General features: G+C 51.2%; 1 protein-coding gene across 4 annotated transcripts in view; it reads right to left on the bottom strand.

The window, feature by feature from the left end:
• TOM1L2 (target of myb1 like 2 membrane trafficking protein) overlaps nt 1-20399 on the bottom strand; it is a 115060-nt gene that overhangs the window by 40862 nt on the left and 53799 nt on the right. For all 4 annotated transcript variants that reach the window (XM_032841329.1, XM_032841330.1, XM_032841332.1 and 1 more), the window contains exons 2-4: nt 14054-14138; nt 6836-6914; nt 959-1108 (exon numbers count right to left, since the gene is read on the bottom strand). In XM_032841329.1, the coding sequence (XP_032697220.1) occupies nt 959-1108; nt 6836-6914; nt 14054-14138 (314 nt within the window). The remainder of the gene's footprint in view (nt 1-958; nt 1109-6835; nt 6915-14053; nt 14139-20399) is intronic.

Genomic DNA, 20399 nt, shown 5'->3' with positions numbered 1-20399 from the left:
AATATGACAGAAAAGACAGTGCGTGACTCCGGAGAGTCGGTCCCAAGAGGCACCGCAGCTTCCTTCCAGCTCTCTTGGATCCCTTGTTCCAGGGAAAACCTGCTGCCATGTTATGAGGACACTCAAAAAGTCCACACAGCAAGAAACGCAGGCCTCCTACCAACAGCCAGCGAGGAGCTGGGGCCTCCCGCCAGCAGCCCTGCGGTGAGCCACCTTGGACGTGGCTCCTCCAGCCGTTCGAGCTCGCAGAGGAGGCAATCCTGGCTCAAGTCTTGACCACAACCTCCGGAGAGCCACAATCACTCACCTACGCTGCTCCCGAATTCCTGACCCACGGAAACGAGGAGGTAATAAGCAGGTGCTGTGTTAAACCCCTAAGTTCTGGGGTACTCTGTTACAGATCCACTCACAGTGAATACAGCCCACCCATGTCAACTGCTGTCTTCGACGCACGTGCTAGACCTCTGCCCGCACTACTTCTCACACTCTGCCCTTTCCGCCAAGCTCGCCACGTCCTGCAGGGTCCAGCAGAAATGTCACCTCCTCAGTGAATCACTCTGTAACACCGTCTCCCTGGATCTCACCCTGCCTGTCGCAGAGCTGTTCCCGACCAGTACCCCGCCAGCCCTGCATTTAGCTCTAGTATGGCCCTCCCTGCTCCACGTTGTCCCCGATGGCTTGGAGGCCTATCAGGGCCCCCGACCTGCCCCTGGGGGTGGGCAACAGAGAGCCAGGCACCCAGAAAACCAGTGAAGGCTCTGTCAACCGGCTTGACAGCTACCCCTCAGGGTTTTATTCCAGTGGCATGAGAACAGAAACATAAGCATTTTGCAACAGGTCTTTAAACCCAAGAGGGCCTCCCTTCTTTCCTCCAAATGATGGAAAAGCACGAGGACCCACTACCCAGGGGCCCCACCTCACCGGGTCCCAGCCAACCGGACAAGGGGAGCTCCCCTACCTGGATCAGAGCGAGCACCTTGTCCTGCACAATGGTGGGAGGGTTGTTCTTCGGAGAGATGATTTTGACCAGGACACTGTCGATGAAATCCCGGTTGGCCACGAGAATGTGGAAGCGGTGGCCACAGTTCTTCACACACGTTTCCAGCACCTGAGGCGGGTGGAGAGGAAAGGAGGGTCACCCCGGTGGCAGCTCAGTTTCCACCCCAACCCCAGCCTTTGCTTCTCCCGCACAGCCGCATCATCTCCTCCAGAGTCACACCGGGATGGCACTGCCTCCCTCTACTCTAATTCGGGCATTCCTTGCTGACTAAAGTCGCCTGTCCCTGCACAATAATCAGGCAATTAGTTGGTAATTGAAGCACCAGTTTTGCATGAGAAGGATGCTGGTGTTTTAATGAGATCAAAATGACTGAGCGGTCCCTGAAAATTAGCATTTTAACTCCTCTCTCAGGGCTTCTGGGTGTGAGACATTAGCCAATGGGACTCAGGCTCTGTCACAGAGAGGGCTGCTGTGACAGCCTGAATTGCCGCGTGAATTATTGGCCCTTGTGTGTGAGGAAGCAAGTGAACACACACACGCACACACACACATACACGCCCCACACAACCCTGCCTTGGCAACTACAATTGGCAGTGACTAAGAATTTTCTACTCTTAATAAATGGTTCGTGGGCCTCCGCTGCCAGTCAGCTTCAAGGTCCATGTTCACTCCCAACCCTGCTTGGTCTTCCCTTGTTTAGAAAAATGAGGTACCCAGGCCTTAACTACTCAAAAGCACAGTGCATGTGGGTTCTGGCCGGAAGGCCAGTGTGGGCTTGAATCTCAGCTCTGTCACCCTAAATGGCCCAGGACAAGCCTGTCAGAGCCTCAGTTGCCTCATTTGTGAAGTGGGTACATGAGCGCCTCCTTGCAGGACCATGGTAAGGATGACAGAGTATTTCTGAAGCACCTAGCACAGTACCCTGCATTGTGGGGGGGCAGTAAATGAGGACTAAGATGGCACGAGAGGAATGAGAGGGGTTCTTCCTGCCCTCCGGGAACTTACAGTCTCCTTTCTAGAATCCTCTAAAACCTCTCCTAACTGCCTACACAGGCATCGGGCTGCTGCGGCCAAGGCAGGCGGCAAGAAGAATGGTTTATTTTATGAGCAGCAGGTGGGGAAGGGAAGGGTCGGATGCTGGGAAGAAAGCAGGTGTGGTGGGAAAGGACATGGGGAAAAAGGGGAGCAGGAAGGCTGGCAGGGCAGCCGTGGCTCTGCCACCATGCTCAGGGCAATAGCAGGCCAGGATGCCCGTCACACCTTTGGGAACACATCCTTACATCTTCCAGGACAGCAGACTTTGAAGTCAGTGTGGCCGAGGCTGACCCTTGGGGCTCAGACACAGGTTTGGAAATGCCCCGGACAGAGGTGGCATGTGCTCCAGAGCACCCCTGCAGCCTAGCAGAGCAAGAGATGCAGGAGGCCCTCCCTGGCTGGCAAGGGCCACTCAGCTACATCAGGGACTCTGCCAAAAATGGCACTGGTAAGTGAGTCCCTGTACAGCATGAAACACACAGCAGCCATTTTCTAGCAGCCAAAGCTCACGGAGTAACAAAAGGTGCCTCTAAGCAATCAGAAATGGCTATTTCAAGTCCATTTCAAGTCCATACACTGCCTATACACCCAAGCAGAGAGCCTCTCTGGACCTCTGACAAACTCCCGTTTGGGGTAAATATTAGTATTTTTGTCAAAGGTCCACAAGGAGCAGGAGGACTGAGAACAACTAATACAGTAAGGGAAGACAAAGACAGAGAAGCCATAAAAGTAGACATGAGATCATACAACATGCACCAGGCTGGGGCCTTTGGTATAGTGACAGGAATCTGCACATGTCAGAAGGCTCCCAAAGGCATCTCTGGATTTACAGAGAAGACCTGACCACATCAACAAATAAGCAAACAAGAAACTCAGGAATAAATTTAACCAAGGAGAGGAAAGATCTGTACCCTGAAAATTATAAGACACTGATGAGAGAAATTAAAGAAGCTACAGATAAATGGAAAGGTATCCCATGTTCATGGATTCAAAGAACTGATATTAAAATGTCCATAGTACCCAAAGCCATGTATAGATTTCACAGAAATAGGAGAAACAATCCTAAAATCCATAGGGAACCATAAAAAAACCCTGCATAGCCAAAGCAATCCTGAGAAAGAATAATAAAGCTGGAGATATCATGGCTCCTGATTTCAAACTATATTACAGAGCTATAATAATCAAAACAGTATAGTACTGGCATTTAAAAAAAAAAAAAGACAATGGAACAGAACTGAGAGCCCAGAAATAAACCCATACATACAAATATGGTCAACTAATATTTGATGAGAGGTACGACAATGGGGGAAGGTAGTCTCTACGATGAACAGTGTTGGGACAACTGGATAACCACATGCAGAAGAATCGAAGTGCACCCTTATCTTATACCACTCACAAAAATTAACTTGAAATGGACTAAAGACTTAAATGTAACACCCGAAACTGTCAAACTACCAGAAGATAACACAGAAAAAAAATTCCTTGACATTGGCCTTGGCAAAGATATTTTTGGATGGGACACCAAAAACAAAGACAACAAAAATAAACAAGTGGGACTATGTCAAACTAAAAAGAAGAAACAATCAACAAAGTAAAAAGGCACACCACAGAATGGGAAAAAATATCTGCAAACTACCTATCCAATAAGGGGTTAATACCAGAAGTATATAAGGAACTAAATCAAGAGCAAAAAAGCCCCCAGAAAACAAACAAACAAAAAAAACCAATCCAATTAAAAGTGGCCAAAGGTGTTGTTTTCTGGGGCCTTTTTTGCTCTTGAGTTAGTTCCTTATATACTTCTGATATTAACCCCTTATTGGAGAGATGGCTGGCTCAGTCAGAGCACAGGACTCGATCTCGGGGTCTTGAGCTCAAGCCCCACACTTGGTGTAAAGATTACTAAAAATAGATAAATAAACTTTTAAAAAATGGGCAAAGGACTTTAAACAGATGTGTTCAAGGAAGATGCACGATGGCCAACAGGCACATGAGAAGATGCTGAACATCACAAATCATCAGGGAAACTGAAATCAAAACCACCTTAAGAGCTCACTTTACACTTGTTAGAATAACTATTCTCAAAAAGACAAGAGGGTGCCTGGATGGCTCAGTGGGTTGGGCCTCTGCCTTCGGCTTGGGTCATGATCCCAGAGTCCTGGGATCGAGACCCACATCAGACTCTCTGCTCAGTGAGGAGCCTGCTTCCCCCCTCTCTCTGCCTGCCTCTCTGCCTACTTGCGATCTCTGTCAAATAGATAAATAAAATCTTTAAAAAAAAAAAAAGACAAGAGACAAGTGTTGGCAAGGATGTGGAGAAAAGGGAATCCTTGTGCACTGTTGGTGGGAATGTAAATTGGTGCAGCCACTATGGAAAACAATATGGAGGTTCTAAAAAAACATTAAAAACAGAGCTACCATATGATCCAGCAATCTCACTACTGGGTATACAACTAAAAGAAATGAAAACAGGGTATCAAAGAGCTTTCTGTACCCCCATGTTTACTGCAGCATTATTCACAATAGCCAAGACACAGAAACAGTCTCAAGTATTCCATGATGGATGAATGTATAAAGAAAATGTCATATACATGTGCTATTTCTTTATCCATGTATACACACACACACACATGAATAATCTTCAGCCATAAAAAGGAAGTAAATTCTGCCTTTTGCAACAACATGAATGGACCTTGACGTCATTACACTAAGCGAAACAACTCAAATACAGAAAAATACCTAATGTTCTCACTTACATGCAGATTCTAAAAAAAGCTGAACTCATATCAACAGAGTAGAATGGTAGCTGCAGGGCAGGGGAAATGGGGAGATATTGGTCAAGGAGTACAAATTCCCAGCTATGAGTAAGCTCTTGGGGTCTAATGTAGACCATGATGACTATAATTAACAATACTGTAGTATTATACTTTACAGTTAAGAAATTAGATCTATTTTTAAAGATTTATTTATTTATTATTAAGGAGACTCCCCTCTGAGCAGGGAGCCCAACACAGGACTGGATCCCAGGACCCTGAGATTATGACCTAAGCGGAAATCAAGAGCTAGACCCTCAACCAACTGAGCCACCCAGGCGCCCCAAGAAATTCGATTTTTAATGCTATCTCCCCCTTCCCCAACAAAGGTAGTTATGTGGGGTAACCGAGATGTCAACTAACTTTGCAGTGATCATCATTTTGCTATATACATGTGTATCAAATCATCACTCTGTACACCTTAAACTCACATATGTTATATGTCAATAACTCAATAAAGCTGAGGGAGTGACAATAATAATAATAAACCTAGCCATCAGGGAAGTTTCTATGACGTTCACCATATTCTTTCAGAAAGAAGTAAAGACAGAGACCACTTTAGAGATTTCCATCCATGGTTGCCTGGGTGGCTCAGTCGGTTGAACGTCTGACTCTCGGGTTTTGGCTCAGGTTGTGATTTCAGGGTCATGAGATCGAGCCCTACATCGGGCTCCGTGCTCAGTGTGGAATCTGCATGGGATTCTCTGCCGCTCCCCCTCCCCCCTGCTCTTGTGTCCACTCATGTACTCCCTCTCTAAAATAAATAAATAAAATCTTAAAAAAAAAAAGGGGGAAGAAAGATTGAAAGATTTCCATCCAACCAACACGGTTACCATGAAGTTGGGTGTGTAAAGGGATATGTTTTAGATACCAGGAAACTGCCCCAACATCTTAGAGTTCATTCCCTGGTGATTTTAGTGATTTTAGTTACTAAAAACAATTGATTTGGGCATCACTCTGGGTTTGGTGAATGGCATTGCTCAAATGCTGAGGAAACACCAAAGCTTTCAAGTCACTATTTCTCAGCTGGTCTTTTTCATCTTTACTATCCAAACCCCAATTCTCTGGCAGAGAACACTCTCCTAATAAGTCTTGGGTTTCCACTCGGTTGTAAAATCCAAACAGTTTCTCTGCTTTAAAAGGAAACATGTTACAGCTGTTTTAGATAAACAACAAACTATTCAAACCTGCAGAGAGGCCCACGAGGTGCTGACCTGTTACAGCTTTCATTATAAGAACTCACTGTGGCCCAGATTTTGCCACATCTCAGTAACTGTTTAGCTTTCCAGACAGAAATAACACCCAAAGTTGTCCTTTGAGTTTCCTGACATTTGAAGAAAGGGCAAAAATCTGGTCTGTCTCTTCTGGAAAGGAGTCACTAGGTTGACTTTTTCCAGAATCTCTGAACCAATGACCAGTTTCTACACCTCCATAATCCAAAGCTGGGCACTCACTAGCCCAAAGTCTGGGTGAACCCACAGACCTCTGTCCGCAGTGAGGGGACAGATTGAGTGGACGATGACATCTGTTTGGTAAGGTAACTGTAAGCAATCGCTTTAACACCTGAAAAGCTCAACCCAGTCCCGGGCAGGCTCTGGGTGGAAGTCAGCAGTTTTGTAAGGAGGGACGCGAGAGCCAGAAAGGCAGCCAGTGGGGCTGTTTCACAGCAGGCTGGTGGCCGGAAGGATGTCCACAGCCAGGCCTTTGGCTTGTCTGCTCTGGGTTTCGGTACTAGTGTCACACATGTCTGATCCTCTGTTCGTATGTATCAGCTTGCAGCTCATGCCCCACTTTGGGGGAAGGCAGGAAAACCCAAGGGCACTATGGGAAGGCTCTGGTACAACCCAGTGATGCTTGCGCCAAGCCATCCATAGGCTGTGGCTGCCAGAGGCTGTGCTGAGTGGACAGAGCGAAGGCCATGGGAGAGGGGCAGGGCCATGAACATGGATGTCCCCAGACGTCTTCCCACCCCCACGAGGGCAGCACTCACTGTCAATGCCAGCATGACCTCTCTGTAGTTCCGGTTTCCGTTGAGCCTCTTCTTCAAGGCTCGAATGGCGTCCTTGGGCCTGGAGAGAAGGAAACGTTAAAATCCTTGCAAGTTCCACTCGGGGGCGCTACCCTACAGAATCACTCCTGTTGGTGAGAACCAGCATGTATACAGGCGGTTGCTTACACACAAAGTATTAGGTGGCACGTTTATACACATAAAAGACCGGAAACAAACGAAATCTTCGTCATTGTGAAACAGGTTAACTTTAAGAAAAATCTGTTTAAATTTTTCTAACTTAAATGAAAGATTTTCTAGTTTGTTTAAAGTTTCATTTAAGTTTTCTTAGTAATCTCTACACCTAACGTGGGGCTCGAACTCACGACCCTGAAATCAAGAGTCGCGTAGCTCTTCTGACTGAGCCAGCCAGGCGCCCTGAAACAGGTTAATTTAAGTCATGTTTATCCACACAATGGAAGGTGATATAGCCGCGGGAAAACATAAAGACACTCCTTAATACCGAGCCAACTCAAAGAATTGTGAACAGAGTCGTGTGCAGAGCAGTGATAAGGTATGCTCCTCTCTGGCTTATAAAAAGACAACACACATAATACACACACACATACACATGCCAGCAGGGAGGAGAAAATCTCTGGATGGAGCCCCAAGACGCTGGTAACTCTAGTCAGCTCCCCTTTAGGAGGGGAGCTGGGTGGCAGAAAGGAGAGGGCGAGAGGTTTGTCACTGGGCTTCTTTGCGGTCCTTTTCCATTTTGCATCCCATGCAAATATTCTTTATTCAGAACAATAACTAACCCACTGATGCGGGTACGCCAAAGAGACAACAGACAGAGAACAAAGAAAGGCCAGCTCCTTGCTAAGGTCTGGATGTTCAGCTCTTCCCCAGTTCCATGGAGCTCCTTTTTGCCCTGAGAAAACTTAATTAAGGGGCACCTAGATGGCTCGGTCAGTTAAGTGTCTGCGTTCATCTGGGGTCATGATCTCCAGGTCCTGGGATCGAGCCGCATCGGGCTCTCTGCTCAGTGGGGAGTCTGCTTCTCCCTCTGCCTCTGGCCCTGCTCATGTTCTCTCTCTCAAATAAATAAATGAAAGTCTCAAAAAAAAAAAATGAAAGAAAGAAAGAAAACTTAATTAAGTCTCCTCAAAACCCAAAGACTTGTGTGTTTTTAGGTAATGGAGCTGATGTGGATTCCCAAAGGCATGTTCATAAGCTGATTGTTTGGAACCTGGAGAATGTTCTTCCTTAAATCACAGAGCTGGGAGTGATGGTCCCCAGCCAGTCCTCTAGAAGCAGCCAGAAGGTGCAGCCCTTTGGTCTAACAAGTTATTTTGTTTATTCTAAGCCAGGATCCAACAAAGCTTCAGGACTCTGCTAGGTCTGGCATGAAGCCCCCGGCCCCTGCTGCCCCATCACCCACACTCCTGAAAGTCCCCAGTCTGCCTGCAGGCTGGCCTTTTGCTACACACGTGGGCTCCAGCCTTCCACTGATCAACATGTCAGAATATCTGGGTCTTTCGAAAGCTGAAGGTTTGTAAGTCAGAGACCTCCTATTCCTATAGCTCTCAAATATTTATGATCTCTTTACCAAAGGAAAAAGCCCTTTCAAATACGTGTGAGAAAGCTGGGGGAAGGGAGGTTGGAAGCTCTGGCAATCAGCCCCATGGAGACAGAAATACACAGAAGGCAGCCAAGACTTCTAGAAGAAATTTTAGAACACCCTGAGTCACCTATTTCCCATCCTGAACTTGAAACGTGGCTGCCTGCAGGAATTCTTGGCTCCTGAGCCCAAAGGCTGACGGGATGAGTTTCTCTGGGGAATAGGCCCCTGCCAAGCGTGTTTGCAGTATGGCTGCAGTTTCCAAACAGGAATGCTGATTTCTGCAAATATGGGACTTGACAAGCTCCTGGCTTTGAGGACTGTTTGTGGACTTGAGCTGGTGAAGGTCAGTGGCTGCTGGCCAGGAGCGTGGATTGATTTCCTCTCTCTCCAAGGCTCTGCCAAGCCACAGTCAGCCCTGACCCCCAGCTGCCATCCCTCTCAATCCAGCTTCATCCCTCTCCTCTTGAACTTCCACAGAGCAGAAAAATGAGAACAGCCTCCAAGGGCCGCGATCACTTAGAGCTCACAGAGCAGAGCGTGCACAGAGCTCTCCCAGTGTGGGGGTGATGGTGGCGGGGGGGGGGGGGGGGGGGGGGGGGGTGGTGGAAATCAGAGAGTCAGCAGGCTCCTGGGTTAGAGTTAAAATGGAAATTCAGCGGAGGGAAGTACTGCCTCGGAGTGACTGGGTGAGCACAAAAGCAAGTATTTATCTCTCTCCCCGGGGGAGAAGCTTCAGAAAGGAGGATCAAAGTCATGTCAGAGGAATTGCAAAGTTTCAAGCAGCAGCCACAGATTAGACAGCAAGGAGCTGGAATCGGAAAAAGGAGAGAAGGCAGAGTCAAGAGCCATGATGGAGCGGGGAGAGGAACAGGAAGGGAGAGCCCCCATGAGATGCCCCCCCCTGCCCCGGTAGCAGGAAGGTCAGCACTCAGGGCCTCAGAACCTGGCCTCTGGGCCATCTTGGGCCTCCCCAAGGCCTCCTCCACCCCAGGCTCCTAAGAACCCTTCTTTCTAGTCCTACCGAACTCATCTTGTCCTGTGGTTCCAGAACCACGGCTTTGCAGCCGCTTTCTCTTTATTCCCTCCGAGGACACGGCTGTCCCTCCTCCCCGACTCGGGACCTCCGAGCCCTCTCTCTGCTGTTATCCTGCTCCTCCCTGCAGGCCCCGGCTTAAAGGCTGAAGGTTCCCTGAGCAAGGGAAGGTCCGGAGGTGGTCAGGAAAATGCCCCAGGTCAGCGGGTCAGCGGATCTTTCTCCAACACACACACCAGAGTCCCTGGGGAGCACATCACCAATCCATACACCTGGGACCAAACTAGGTCGGTCTGGGCAAGGCCTGGTAAACGGGGCCTAAAACATTCCCAGCCAGGTTCTTGAGCTGGGCACTCCTCATTAATGGCTAAAGATGCAGGGGACAAGGGACTGTCACACGAGGCCTTACGATGGAGGGCAGCTCAGCCTTGGATACTTTAGAGAAAGCCCAAGGAGGGGCCTATGGGCCAGTTCAAATCTGCACCCCCAGGACCACAACATCGCAGAGGTGAAGCTCTGAGTAAGAAAGTGTAGGCAGAGTTTGGGCGGCTGGAACCAGGCCAGCTCGGGCTTGCATCCTGCCTCTGCCCTTCTCAGCCAGGTGGTGACGGCCTTCTAGGCTTGGCAAGCAGCAGCCTGGCGTGCAGACACGGCAAGCCCTCAGAGCACGGCGGACAGGGGTAGGCCCGGCAGGCCACAGGGATCAGCACCTAGGACTGGCCAGAGAACACTACAGGTGAAGGTCGGGGGGGAGGGGGACACACACCATAAGCCAGGTGACGTCTTTAACGGGCAGGTCTTTAACGGATGAAGAGCACATCCCTATGCAGAGCACGGACATGGATGCACACATAGCCAGACGCTTCGTAATGTTTATTCCTTTGATCCTTCCAACAGGCCTCTGTGATAGGCACTAGCGGTACCCGCACTTCATAAACGAGGACTCCGAGACATAGGGGGGCACACAGCAAGGGAGTGGGAGCCCTAGAATGCCAGCCTGGGCAGGTGGCTCTGGGCTCCACACCTCTAATCCTACAACACTCCCCTTCCCACTTGGACCCACCAGCCTGGGTGTCTGCCTTCCCACCTGCCATCCACCCGCCTCACCCGGCAGGTGCCCTCCTATGCTACAAGATGCCACCTGGGCGTCCCCTCCTCCAAGCAGCCTTTGCCGCGGACAGCCCTAGGGCCAGCCAGCTGCCGTGGCTCTGGTCTCTCTCGGTTAGAGGCAGCGTCTCTTGGCACGCTGTGTCATGGGGGTTGCGTCCTGCATTCCTCAGCAGACGGAGTCCCTTAGGGACTCCATCCATGTGTTCTTATTTACCGAATGCTTTTCAAGAGTCAGTTATATGTCCACTGCGCTAGGTGTTGGCAAAAAACGGCACGTGAAACAGAATTCTGCCCTCATGGGGTGCACAGTTGAGGGGGTCTGTGGGGGAGACAGCCACTCACAAACATCACACGGACGTGTACATTTGCGCTGTGATGGGCCTGCTGTCATACAGGGTACTGTGATATCACACATGGGCGGACTTGTCCAGATCAGGAAGAGAGGGGTGGCAGGGAAATGCGCTTCAAACTGAGCTCCCGGGCAAGGCAGAACCGATGGTGAAAGGGAGAGGCGAGAGGGAAACAGCAGGAACACAGGGACCAAAGCCCCAAAGCAGGAAGTAACTGAAGGGGCTCCCGGACTGTTAGCTGAACTTCAGGGTTTTCTCCTGCTTAGGGAGAGATTTGACAAACACCTCCCCATAAGGGCTGTGACAGAAAATCCCCGCATGTCCCGGACGTGCTCTCGTTCACAACTGCAGGCCCAGGAGCGTGGGCCACTTTAGAAGGAAGGTGAGCGGAGTGTTGGGAAAGGAAGGTGCCCCAGCCTCCTCCACCCTGGGAGGAGGAAGCTCATCTCTCACACACCCCCACTCTCCAAGCCCGCCCAGACCACCTACGGCCCCAACACGCTGCCCTTCTATGCTCCCGTCCGTACTCCACCCTCTCTTCCTGGCCCACGTGTCTGCGGCGATGGGCACACACCTGGGCCACAGCCCGCCCGGGGCCCCAGGGGGACCCCTCCATTAGAGCAGCTGGGGCGCACTAGCTTTGGCATCCTGGAACCGGTTCCAGCTCATCTGTGGGGTCCGATGTGGCTGGACGACCACAGAAAGGAGGACAGGAGAGGGGGGCATGAGAGAGAAGGGGAGCCCGTGACTCTGGCGTTGGAAATGCAGAGCCGCCAACCACTCTGACGTGGCTGTGTGCCGGGCACCAAGTCGACCCCTGCATTTAGAGGCAGCAGTATGCCATCTTGGACTTAAGACGCCCCAACTTGCACCTGCAGCACAGGCTCCCGCCCCCAGCTCCATACCCAGGCCCTCCAGATGGACAGCATCCCCGCTGGGGCCCAGCAGGCAGCTCAGAGCTGTAGGATTTTAGCTGACCTTCTGATCTTTGGTCCTCGTCCTGCTCCCTCCCTATGGTGGCTCAGCCCTAAACACAGGAGTCTTCCTGACTCTTCTCTTCTCTCCCGCCCACAGCCACCCCTGCACACCTGGCTGGCTCCACCTTCTAAATATATCCTGAAGCTGACCGTTTCCCTCTCCCTCCTCTACGGTCATCCACATCAAAACTGCCATCATCCCACACCTCCTAACTCGCTTCCCCTCTTTCTGCCCTCGGCCTTTCCTACCAGGCCACTCTGATCATGGTAGCAGGAGAGATCTCTTTAAAAATGTGCGTTAGAGCGGCACCGGGGTGGCTCAGTGGGTTAAGCTTCCGCCTTCGACTCCCGTCATGATCTCAGGGTCCCAGGATGGAGCCCCGCAGTGAGCTCTCTGCTCAGCAGGGAGCCTGCTTCCCCCCCCCACCCCGCCTCTCTGCTTCCTTGTGATTTCTCTCTCTGCCAAATAAAATCTTTTTTAAAAATGTGCATTAGACTTGGGGCACCTGGGTGGCTCAGTTGGTTGGGTGTCTGCCTTCGGCTGGGGCTGTGATCCCAGGGTCCTGGGATCCAACCCTGCATCAGACTCCCTGCTCAGTGGGGAGTCTGCTTCTCCCTCTCCCTCTGCCACCCCCTCCATCCTCTATAGATAGATAGATAGATAGATAGATAGATAGATAAAATGAGTGTTAGACCACACCCCTCTCTGCTCAAATCCCCTCCCCTCCAAGTCAAGGCCAGAGCCTTGCACTGTTTGGATGGGGGCATGTCCCACCCTCCTCACTCTCTCCACACCCACCCCACCAGCGGCTTGCTAGTCCTCAAACATACTAGCCCGCCCTCTGTGCTGCTGTGCCTGCTGCTTCCTCTGCCTGGAAGGTTCTTCCCTGCTGTCATCCTCACACCTCACCCCCTCAACTCCTTCAAGTCGCTCTTCAATGTCACCTTCTCAAGTGAGGCTTTCCTTGATTCCTCTGTTTAAAATCGCTGACTCCCAGGGGCGCCCAGGTGACTCAGTTAAGTGGCTGACTCTGGATTTTGGCTTAGGTCATGACCTCGGGATGTGAGATGGAGTCCCGAGTCAGGCTCCGCGCTTAGCAAAAGGTCTGCTTGGGGTTCTGTCTCCCTCTCCCTCTGCCTCGCTGCCCCTAAACCGGGGCTCGAGTGTGCACACTCTTTAAATAAATAAATAGATAAAACCTTTAAAAAAAAAGAAAGCTAAGTCTCAGCCTTCACCCTCCCTTGCTTCATTTCACTCCAGACTTGTCACCAGCTGACCATGTAATGTGACCACGTAATGGAACGTGTAATGGCTTCCAGGGCGTCTGTCCTGCTCCCTGCCGTGCCCTGGGCACTCACATCACACCAGGGCCCAGCACGAGGTAGCCCCTCAGTCAGTATCTGTTCACTGAGAGCAGGATCAGCCCCAGCTGATACACGGCAAGGCGGCAAGGGCCAGCGCCAAGAGGCAAGCCCAGGGCTGCTGGAGTCTGGCCTATCCCCTGGGCACTCCGCAGACGGCTGCAGAGGGCATGGCTACAGGAAGCACCGTTCTGTGTGGCATGAACAGAAGCTGAACACAGACCAATCTGGAGGAAGCGTAAACAGAACGTAGCTAGAATGCGGAAGAGGATATAAAGGGACAGCCAGAAAGAACCAACCCGGCAGGGGAGGGATGTTTTGGGGGATGGGGGGACCCTGCCAGACACACCTGCTGCTCTGTGCCTCACACCGACCTTCTCCCTCTATGAACACCGTGGGCCCTCTCCCTCCTGCGCCTCCAGACCAGCAAAGCAGGACAGAGGCAGCCTGGCATTGATGACGGGGAGGCAGAGCCAGGGAGAAGGGCAGGAGGGGTGACCGCCAGGTAATCAGGAGACTTCGTTGTCATGATGATTCAAAGCAGGTCATTAAAAGAGGGCCTCACTGCTGGTGGGGTCCCCACCAAGTGCGGGCAGCAAGAGGAAAGATAATGAACTGTATCCATTTATTAAATACCAAAGCAAACAGCCTGGAAACAAAACAAAGTCAAACACCCCCGCCCTTAAGCCCTGACAGGCTCTGAGTGACCCCCCAGGAGCTGACCAAGCTTCACAGGAGATGGCGGGGGGGGGGGGATACACATACCCTTCCTCTGTCTCATTGATAATGTCGCAGATCTCCATGTTCAACGTCCAGTCCTCGCTCTGCAGGGAGCCATCTGTTGCCTTTTCTGTAAAGTCAGAGAGAAGACGGATTTACATTTCTCCCAGAATAAGGGGGCCCTGGCAGGAAACAGGAAGGGCCCAGAACCACCACATTCTCCTCCCAAGCAGATGGGCTGAGCCAACAGAGCAGTTCTAGGGGTGCTGCCTTCACAAGGGAAAATCCAGAGAGAGAGAGAGAGGGAGAGAGAGAGAGATCTGGGCCCGAGCTTTCCAAGATGAAAAGTTCTGGAGATTGGCCGCATGACAGCACAAAGGTGCTTAACACTTAAAACATGGTTAAGACAGCAATTTTTATGGAATGTGGGTTATAACACAATTACAATTTTCAAAAATTAAATTTAAAAAAACCCCACAGCCCCCTTAAGATAGGTATTATTCCCTCCTGCATTTAACGGAAGGAAACAGGCTCGGAAATGTTGGGTGATTGGCCAGGATCTCACTACTGGATTGGGGCTGACATGTGTTCAAGGTCAGGTCTGCCTGTCTCCAAAGCCTCAGCAGTTGAATGACACCACCCTGCCTACTACCTAGGCTGGACTTCGGATCCAGACCAATTCCAAACCTGACCCATCCCGAACGTACACTCCATAAGGGGGAGAACATCGCCACCGTTTTGTTCATACAACCCACACTTCCACTGCTACTCAAATAATGACACCGATGACCTGCGTACATGCAGGAAGTGTCCTTGTTCTTTATATAACATACTAGAACTCACACATCCAAACAAAGCCTGTACTTCCAGGCAGTGACAACACACTCCCAAAATATAGCTGTTGCTCAAAACATTTGTGCGACAGCTTTGGTCTGCATTTAAAAAGCCTCGTTGTTTTAAATTTTTGCCAAAAAAGACATATCCCCAACTTTTCTGCCCTCTTTATCCATCAACCACAGCACCCAAAGACCCCGGACGCGCTGGAATGCGCAGCAGACTGGGCAGGGCACTGGGAGACTGGAGGCCCCGTCCCTGAAGTCCTCGAGCGTGCCAGGCTGGCAGGGACAGAGGCAGTATTTGGTGAGTGCCCTGTATAAGACAAGGAAAGCGCGGGGCGCCTGGGTGGCTCAGCAGGTTAAGCCTCTGCCTTCGGCTCAAGTCATGGTCTCAGGGTCCTGGGATCCGGCCCTACATCGGGCTCTCTGCTCAGCAGGGAGCCTGCTTCCCTTCCTCTTTTCCTGCTGCTCTGCCTACTTGTGATCTCTCTCTCCCTCTCTCTGTTGAATAAATAAATAAAATCTTTAAAAAAAAAAAAAAAGAAGAAGAAGAAGAGGAAAGCGCGTATGGAGATGGAGAGGCAGAGATGAGAACCCGTGTCCGAGACTGTGCCAAGGCAGACGGACCCCAGAGACACTGTTCCCCGGCACCGTGCGCAGCATGCATGTGGAAAAGAGGGGCCGTGTCAGGAGAGCCCCTTTGGGGGTGGGGACAAGAGCCATGGTGGGAAAGGCAGAGAGCTGAGGCCCCCTGCATGATGGCTCGAAACACCAGTCAGCTTAGCCTGCAGAAGCAAAGACTAAGAGCAGAGGCTACAGGGGAAGGCTGAGAGGACAGGCAGGAGGAAGCTTCTGGAACAGGCCCTGCAGTGTGCTCCCTTGGCACCGGGCTTCATCCAGGGCACCGAGCAGGCAAGTGTGTGGGTTAAATGGTTCATGCCTCCAGCCCACCGCCCTCCCTGCCACCCTCAGCTGTCTCTGAACAGCCCTCCCCTTCCAAGTGTCCACTCCCAGAAGAGGCGACTCCCCAAAAGGGCCCCAACAGCAAGGAAATCTCTGCAGCCATAAACGCAGAGCACACCCTCAAGATAAAGCCACTCGGCCTGTGTGCCGCAGGGTATCCCCCTTTCTGAGCCAGCCCGGGGAGAGGCCAGCGCCCCTAGGGCCCTTCGGAGCAGGACATCTGTCCCAGTCACAGCACCGGCTGCAGCCCAGACTCTCACGAGGAAGAAAGTCTGTGACTGCACTTTGGTGGGGCCATAGGGACACTGTCTTGGGAGGCTTAATGGAGGAAATATTAAATCAATGAAACCTCATTTCCAAGTTCGGTTTAGCAGCAGAATCCATTAACCTTATATTCACCCGCTCCCTTCCTCTAATAATACCGGGAAGGGGTTCAAAGGCATGATAACTTATCCTCCGGGTAGCGGATTCTATTCAATTACTGGGATTCTGAGTTTCCAAGCTAAAAGGTATATACTCGTTTTGATTATAAAGAATCAACCCAAAAAGAATGCTGCTTTCTTTTCATTTTGCTGGAAATGCCACATAAATACAACCGGGGGTATTCGGCTCGGCTGAAACAGATGAGGGGAGTAGGGCTGACAAAGGAGCTCAAATCGGTTCTGATTTTGCTCTCCTCATAAAAGAATTCCCAGCAATGGGAACAAAGTTGTATCTGATTGTGCGGGATCCCTCACTCGGCCCTGTCCCTGGCCCAGAGGAAGCAAAATTCAATCTCATTTCTTTTGTCACGTAAATCGTCAAAACCGAAGATAAATCCTGGTGCAACAGCAGAAACACAATGCTCCAGGGAGCAATGGGCCAAGTCATTCCCAGCAGCCAGCCCTCGGGACGGATAAAGATCAAAATGCCAGTGACCCTGGCTGCAAAAGCTGACCTTTCCGAGTTCTCTGGTGAAATGCTAATGGCCAGGGGCTGGGCAGGGCTGGGCTGGACTGTACAGGGTTGGGCTGTACCGAGCTGAGTAGGGCGGGGCTGGGCAGGGCTGGGCTAGACTGGGCAGGGTTGGACTGGGCAGGGTTGGGCTGGGCTGGGCTGGACTGGGCAGGATTGGGCTGGGCTGGGCTAAACTGGGCTGAGCAGGCCAGGGTTGGGCAGGGCAGGAAAGGACTGAACAGGGTTAGGCTGGACTGGGCTGAGCAGGGCAGTGCAGGGCTGGGCATGGCTGGGCAGCGCTGGGCAGAGCTGGGCAGGACAGAGCAGGACTGAACAGGGTTGGGCGGACTGGGCTGAGCAGAGCAGGGCAAGCCTGGAATGGGCTAAACAGGGCAGGGCAGGACAGGGCTGGGCTGGACTGCGGTTGGCAGGTCAGGACAGGGCTGGGCAGGGCAGGGCTTAAGAGGGTTGGGCTAGACTGGGCTGAGCAGGGCACGGCAGGGCAGGGCAGAGCTCAGCAGGGCAGGGTTGGGCTGAGCAGGGCTGGGCAGAAACAGCTCCCATTAAGCCTTCAGTGCAAGACAGTAGGCTAGCTTAATGCTGTTGCCATGGCATTTTCCCCGTTCAGAAAAGGCTGCCTCCAGCCTGGTGGAGGCTAGGGATGCCCTGAAGCCTGGACCATGCCGGCAATGATAGCGCTCTCTCCAGCTTGGTTTCTCTGTGCCCCCGCCCCCACCCCCACCACCTGAAATCCTAGGCCGTCCTGCTGGGAGGGGCCTCATAAGCCAGTGGCATGGTTTCTTGGCTGCTGCTGTCTACACTTTGATGTTAAATATAGTGACTTCAGAGCAGCCAGCACCAGAAGGCAAAAAGAGGGGTGGCTTTAGCATTCTGCATTCAGCAACATCCTTTTGGTGAGAACGGAGAAACGGAGAAAAAACAGCCAAATTATCTACCTCCCCAACAATCAAGGGTGTGGGTAGGCGCCCTGAGGCAGTGGCACAAAGGAACAGCACAGGGTTGCTTTATGCCAGGTGTAAGGGAAGAAGAGAAGGGGGTCTGGGTGGGCAGCAAGCTCAGCTGATAACACGTACCAGTAACAGGAAATGAACCTTCTGGATTACTATACGCTTGCGAGGCAGGCTGGCATATACCAGTCAGGTGGAAAGAAAAATCAATCCTGACATTCTCCACAGAGCCATTATTGCCTCTTGCTTCGAATTCCTCACATGCTTTGTGAATGTTAATTGCAGTGGCTCCCCTTCCACTAGAGAGACGAGAGAATGAATTCCAAGTACTCATCCCTATTTTATAGGATGTCCTTTTCTCTGACGGTTGTCCCTGCTCCTCTCTCACCCCTCCTCAAAGGAAGATAAGAGAACAAGAAGAAGGTAGACGAAGTACGTCTGGCCAGCCTGTACACTGTTGGGAGACAGCTTTGTCTCCTAAGTCTAAGGCAAAAATAAAGCCCCACGGTCCCCATGCCCTTTACTTGAGATTGGCGGAGCCTGGGGTGGGCCGTGAGCTGCCCTTGCAGACGGAGAGAGGGAGATGATTAAGACCCTACCCAGATGGGCAGTCAGTTAAGATCCGGTCCAGCCTGAGCTGGGACAGACGACAACCACGGCACTCTGGGGGGCTCTGATACCTGCGCCCTGGTGCCAAGGAGCAGGGACGAAATTAATGGCCCCCCGCACACACATTGCAACAGACAACAAACAGCATGCTTCTTTAAGCAGAACACAAAGGTTGACAAGATAAGCCAGAGAGAATCAGCCAGTGACTGTGTGAAGCCCCAGAGGAAACTACCAAGCCCCTGTCTCTCACTCCCCAGCTACAGAGCACCAAGGGAGGGCAGGAGGTAGCACAGGGCTTCCCACACTTGGCAGGATGCCTTTTTTTTTTTTTTTTTAAAGATTTATTTATTTGAGAGGCAGCTGGGGAGGGGGAGAGAGAAACCCAAGCAGACTCCGTGCTGAGGGCAGAGCCCTGTGTCGGGGCTCGACCTCACAACCCTAAGAGCATGACCTGAGCTGAAACCAAGAGTCAGATGCTTAACTGACTATGCCAACCCAGCAGACCCTCACCAGGAAGCTTTTTACAAGTATTCCTGCCTTGGTCCCACCCCAGACAGTCTGATCAGAGCCTCTAGGGCACAAGACCAGGTACCCACACACTCTAACAGCTCCACAGGTGCCTCCACACACAGCCGGGGCTGAGAACACAGGAAGGAGCGCCAACAGGGTCATCCAGCTAAGAGTGGACTGTACGGCTATGAAGTGTGGGGCCCTGGGAACACAATGGAAGGTAAGACGGTCCAGTCCCCGCCCTCAGGAAGCTCCTGGCCCACGGGAGGACAGGGAGTAGTGACCCTGGTTCCAGTCCTGACTTGGCCTCTGGTGATGCTCAACTCTTGGGACTATATATATGTCCGTTTCTACTCCAGGTGTTAGGTTTCCTGACAAATGAACTAATGGGCCCAGATGATCTCTGAGCCTCACCCTCCTCATCCCCTACCCCCCACTCTAACAGCATGTTGGCCTATGTGCAATTTTTCTTCTTTTTTTGGCAATGGTGATTTTTTTTTAAATTGTGGTAAGATGTACGTAACATAACATTTCCTATTTGAGCCATTAAAAAAAGAGATTTTCTCTATTTATTTGCCAGAGAGAAAGCATAAGCAGGAGGAAAAGCAGGCAGAAAAAGAAGCAGGCTCCCCGCTGAGCAAGACACCCGAAAGGGGACACGATCCCAGGACTGTTCCATCATGACCTGAGCCAAAGGCAGACCCAGGCATCCCCATCTGAGCCTTTTTTAAGTGTACAGCTCAGTGGAGTGAATGAAATACATTTCACATTGCTCTGCAACCCACCATCCATCCACAGAACTTTCCATCTTCCCAAACTGAAACTCTGTCCCCATTCAACACCCACTGGCCCTTCTCCTCCCCCCAGCCTCTGGTGACCCCCATCATACTTTCTCTCTCCGTGAATGTGACAACTCTAGGAACCTCAAATAAGGGGAGGCATATAGTTCTCTTTCTGTGTCTGGCTCACTCCACTTCATATAATATCCTCACGCTTCATCCATGTTGTAGCAGGTGTCAGAATTTCATTCCTTTTTAGGGCTGAATAATATTCTGTCCCATGTGGAGACCATACTTTGTCTACTGCTCTCCTGTGGATGGATGGACACATGGCTTGTGACCACCTTTTGGCTTCTGCAACTGCTGCTAAGAACATGCGTGTACATATATCTGAGTCCCTTTTCCTTCTTTTTTTTTTTTTTTTAAGATTTTATTTGAGAGAGAGAGAAAGAGCAGGAGCAGGGGAGAGGGGTAGAAGAAGGAGGAGAAGCAGACCCCTGGCTGAGCAGGGACCCTGATGTAGGGTTCGATCCCAGGACTCTGAGGTCATGACCTGAGCTGAAGGCAGACGCTTAACCGACTGAGCCACCCGGGTGCCCTGACTCCCTGCTTTCTATTCTTTTCAGTATATACCCAGAAATGGAATTACTGTATCGTATGGTAATACTACGTTTAACCTTTTAAAAACCACCACACTGCGCTCCACAGAGGCTGTAGCATCTTACTTTCCCTCCAGTAACAGATGAGGGTTCTAACTTCTCTATGTCCTCATGAACACCTGTCATTTTAT

This window comes from Lontra canadensis, unplaced genomic scaffold, assembly GCF_010015895.1.
Source record: "Lontra canadensis isolate GAN:19392208 unplaced genomic scaffold, GSC_riverotter_1.0 scaffold122, whole genome shotgun sequence".
NCBI lineage: Eukaryota > Metazoa > Chordata > Mammalia > Carnivora > Mustelidae > Lontra > Lontra canadensis.
The sequence above is the reverse complement of the archived record's forward strand: the minus strand, read 5'-3'. Positions and strand labels throughout refer to the sequence as shown.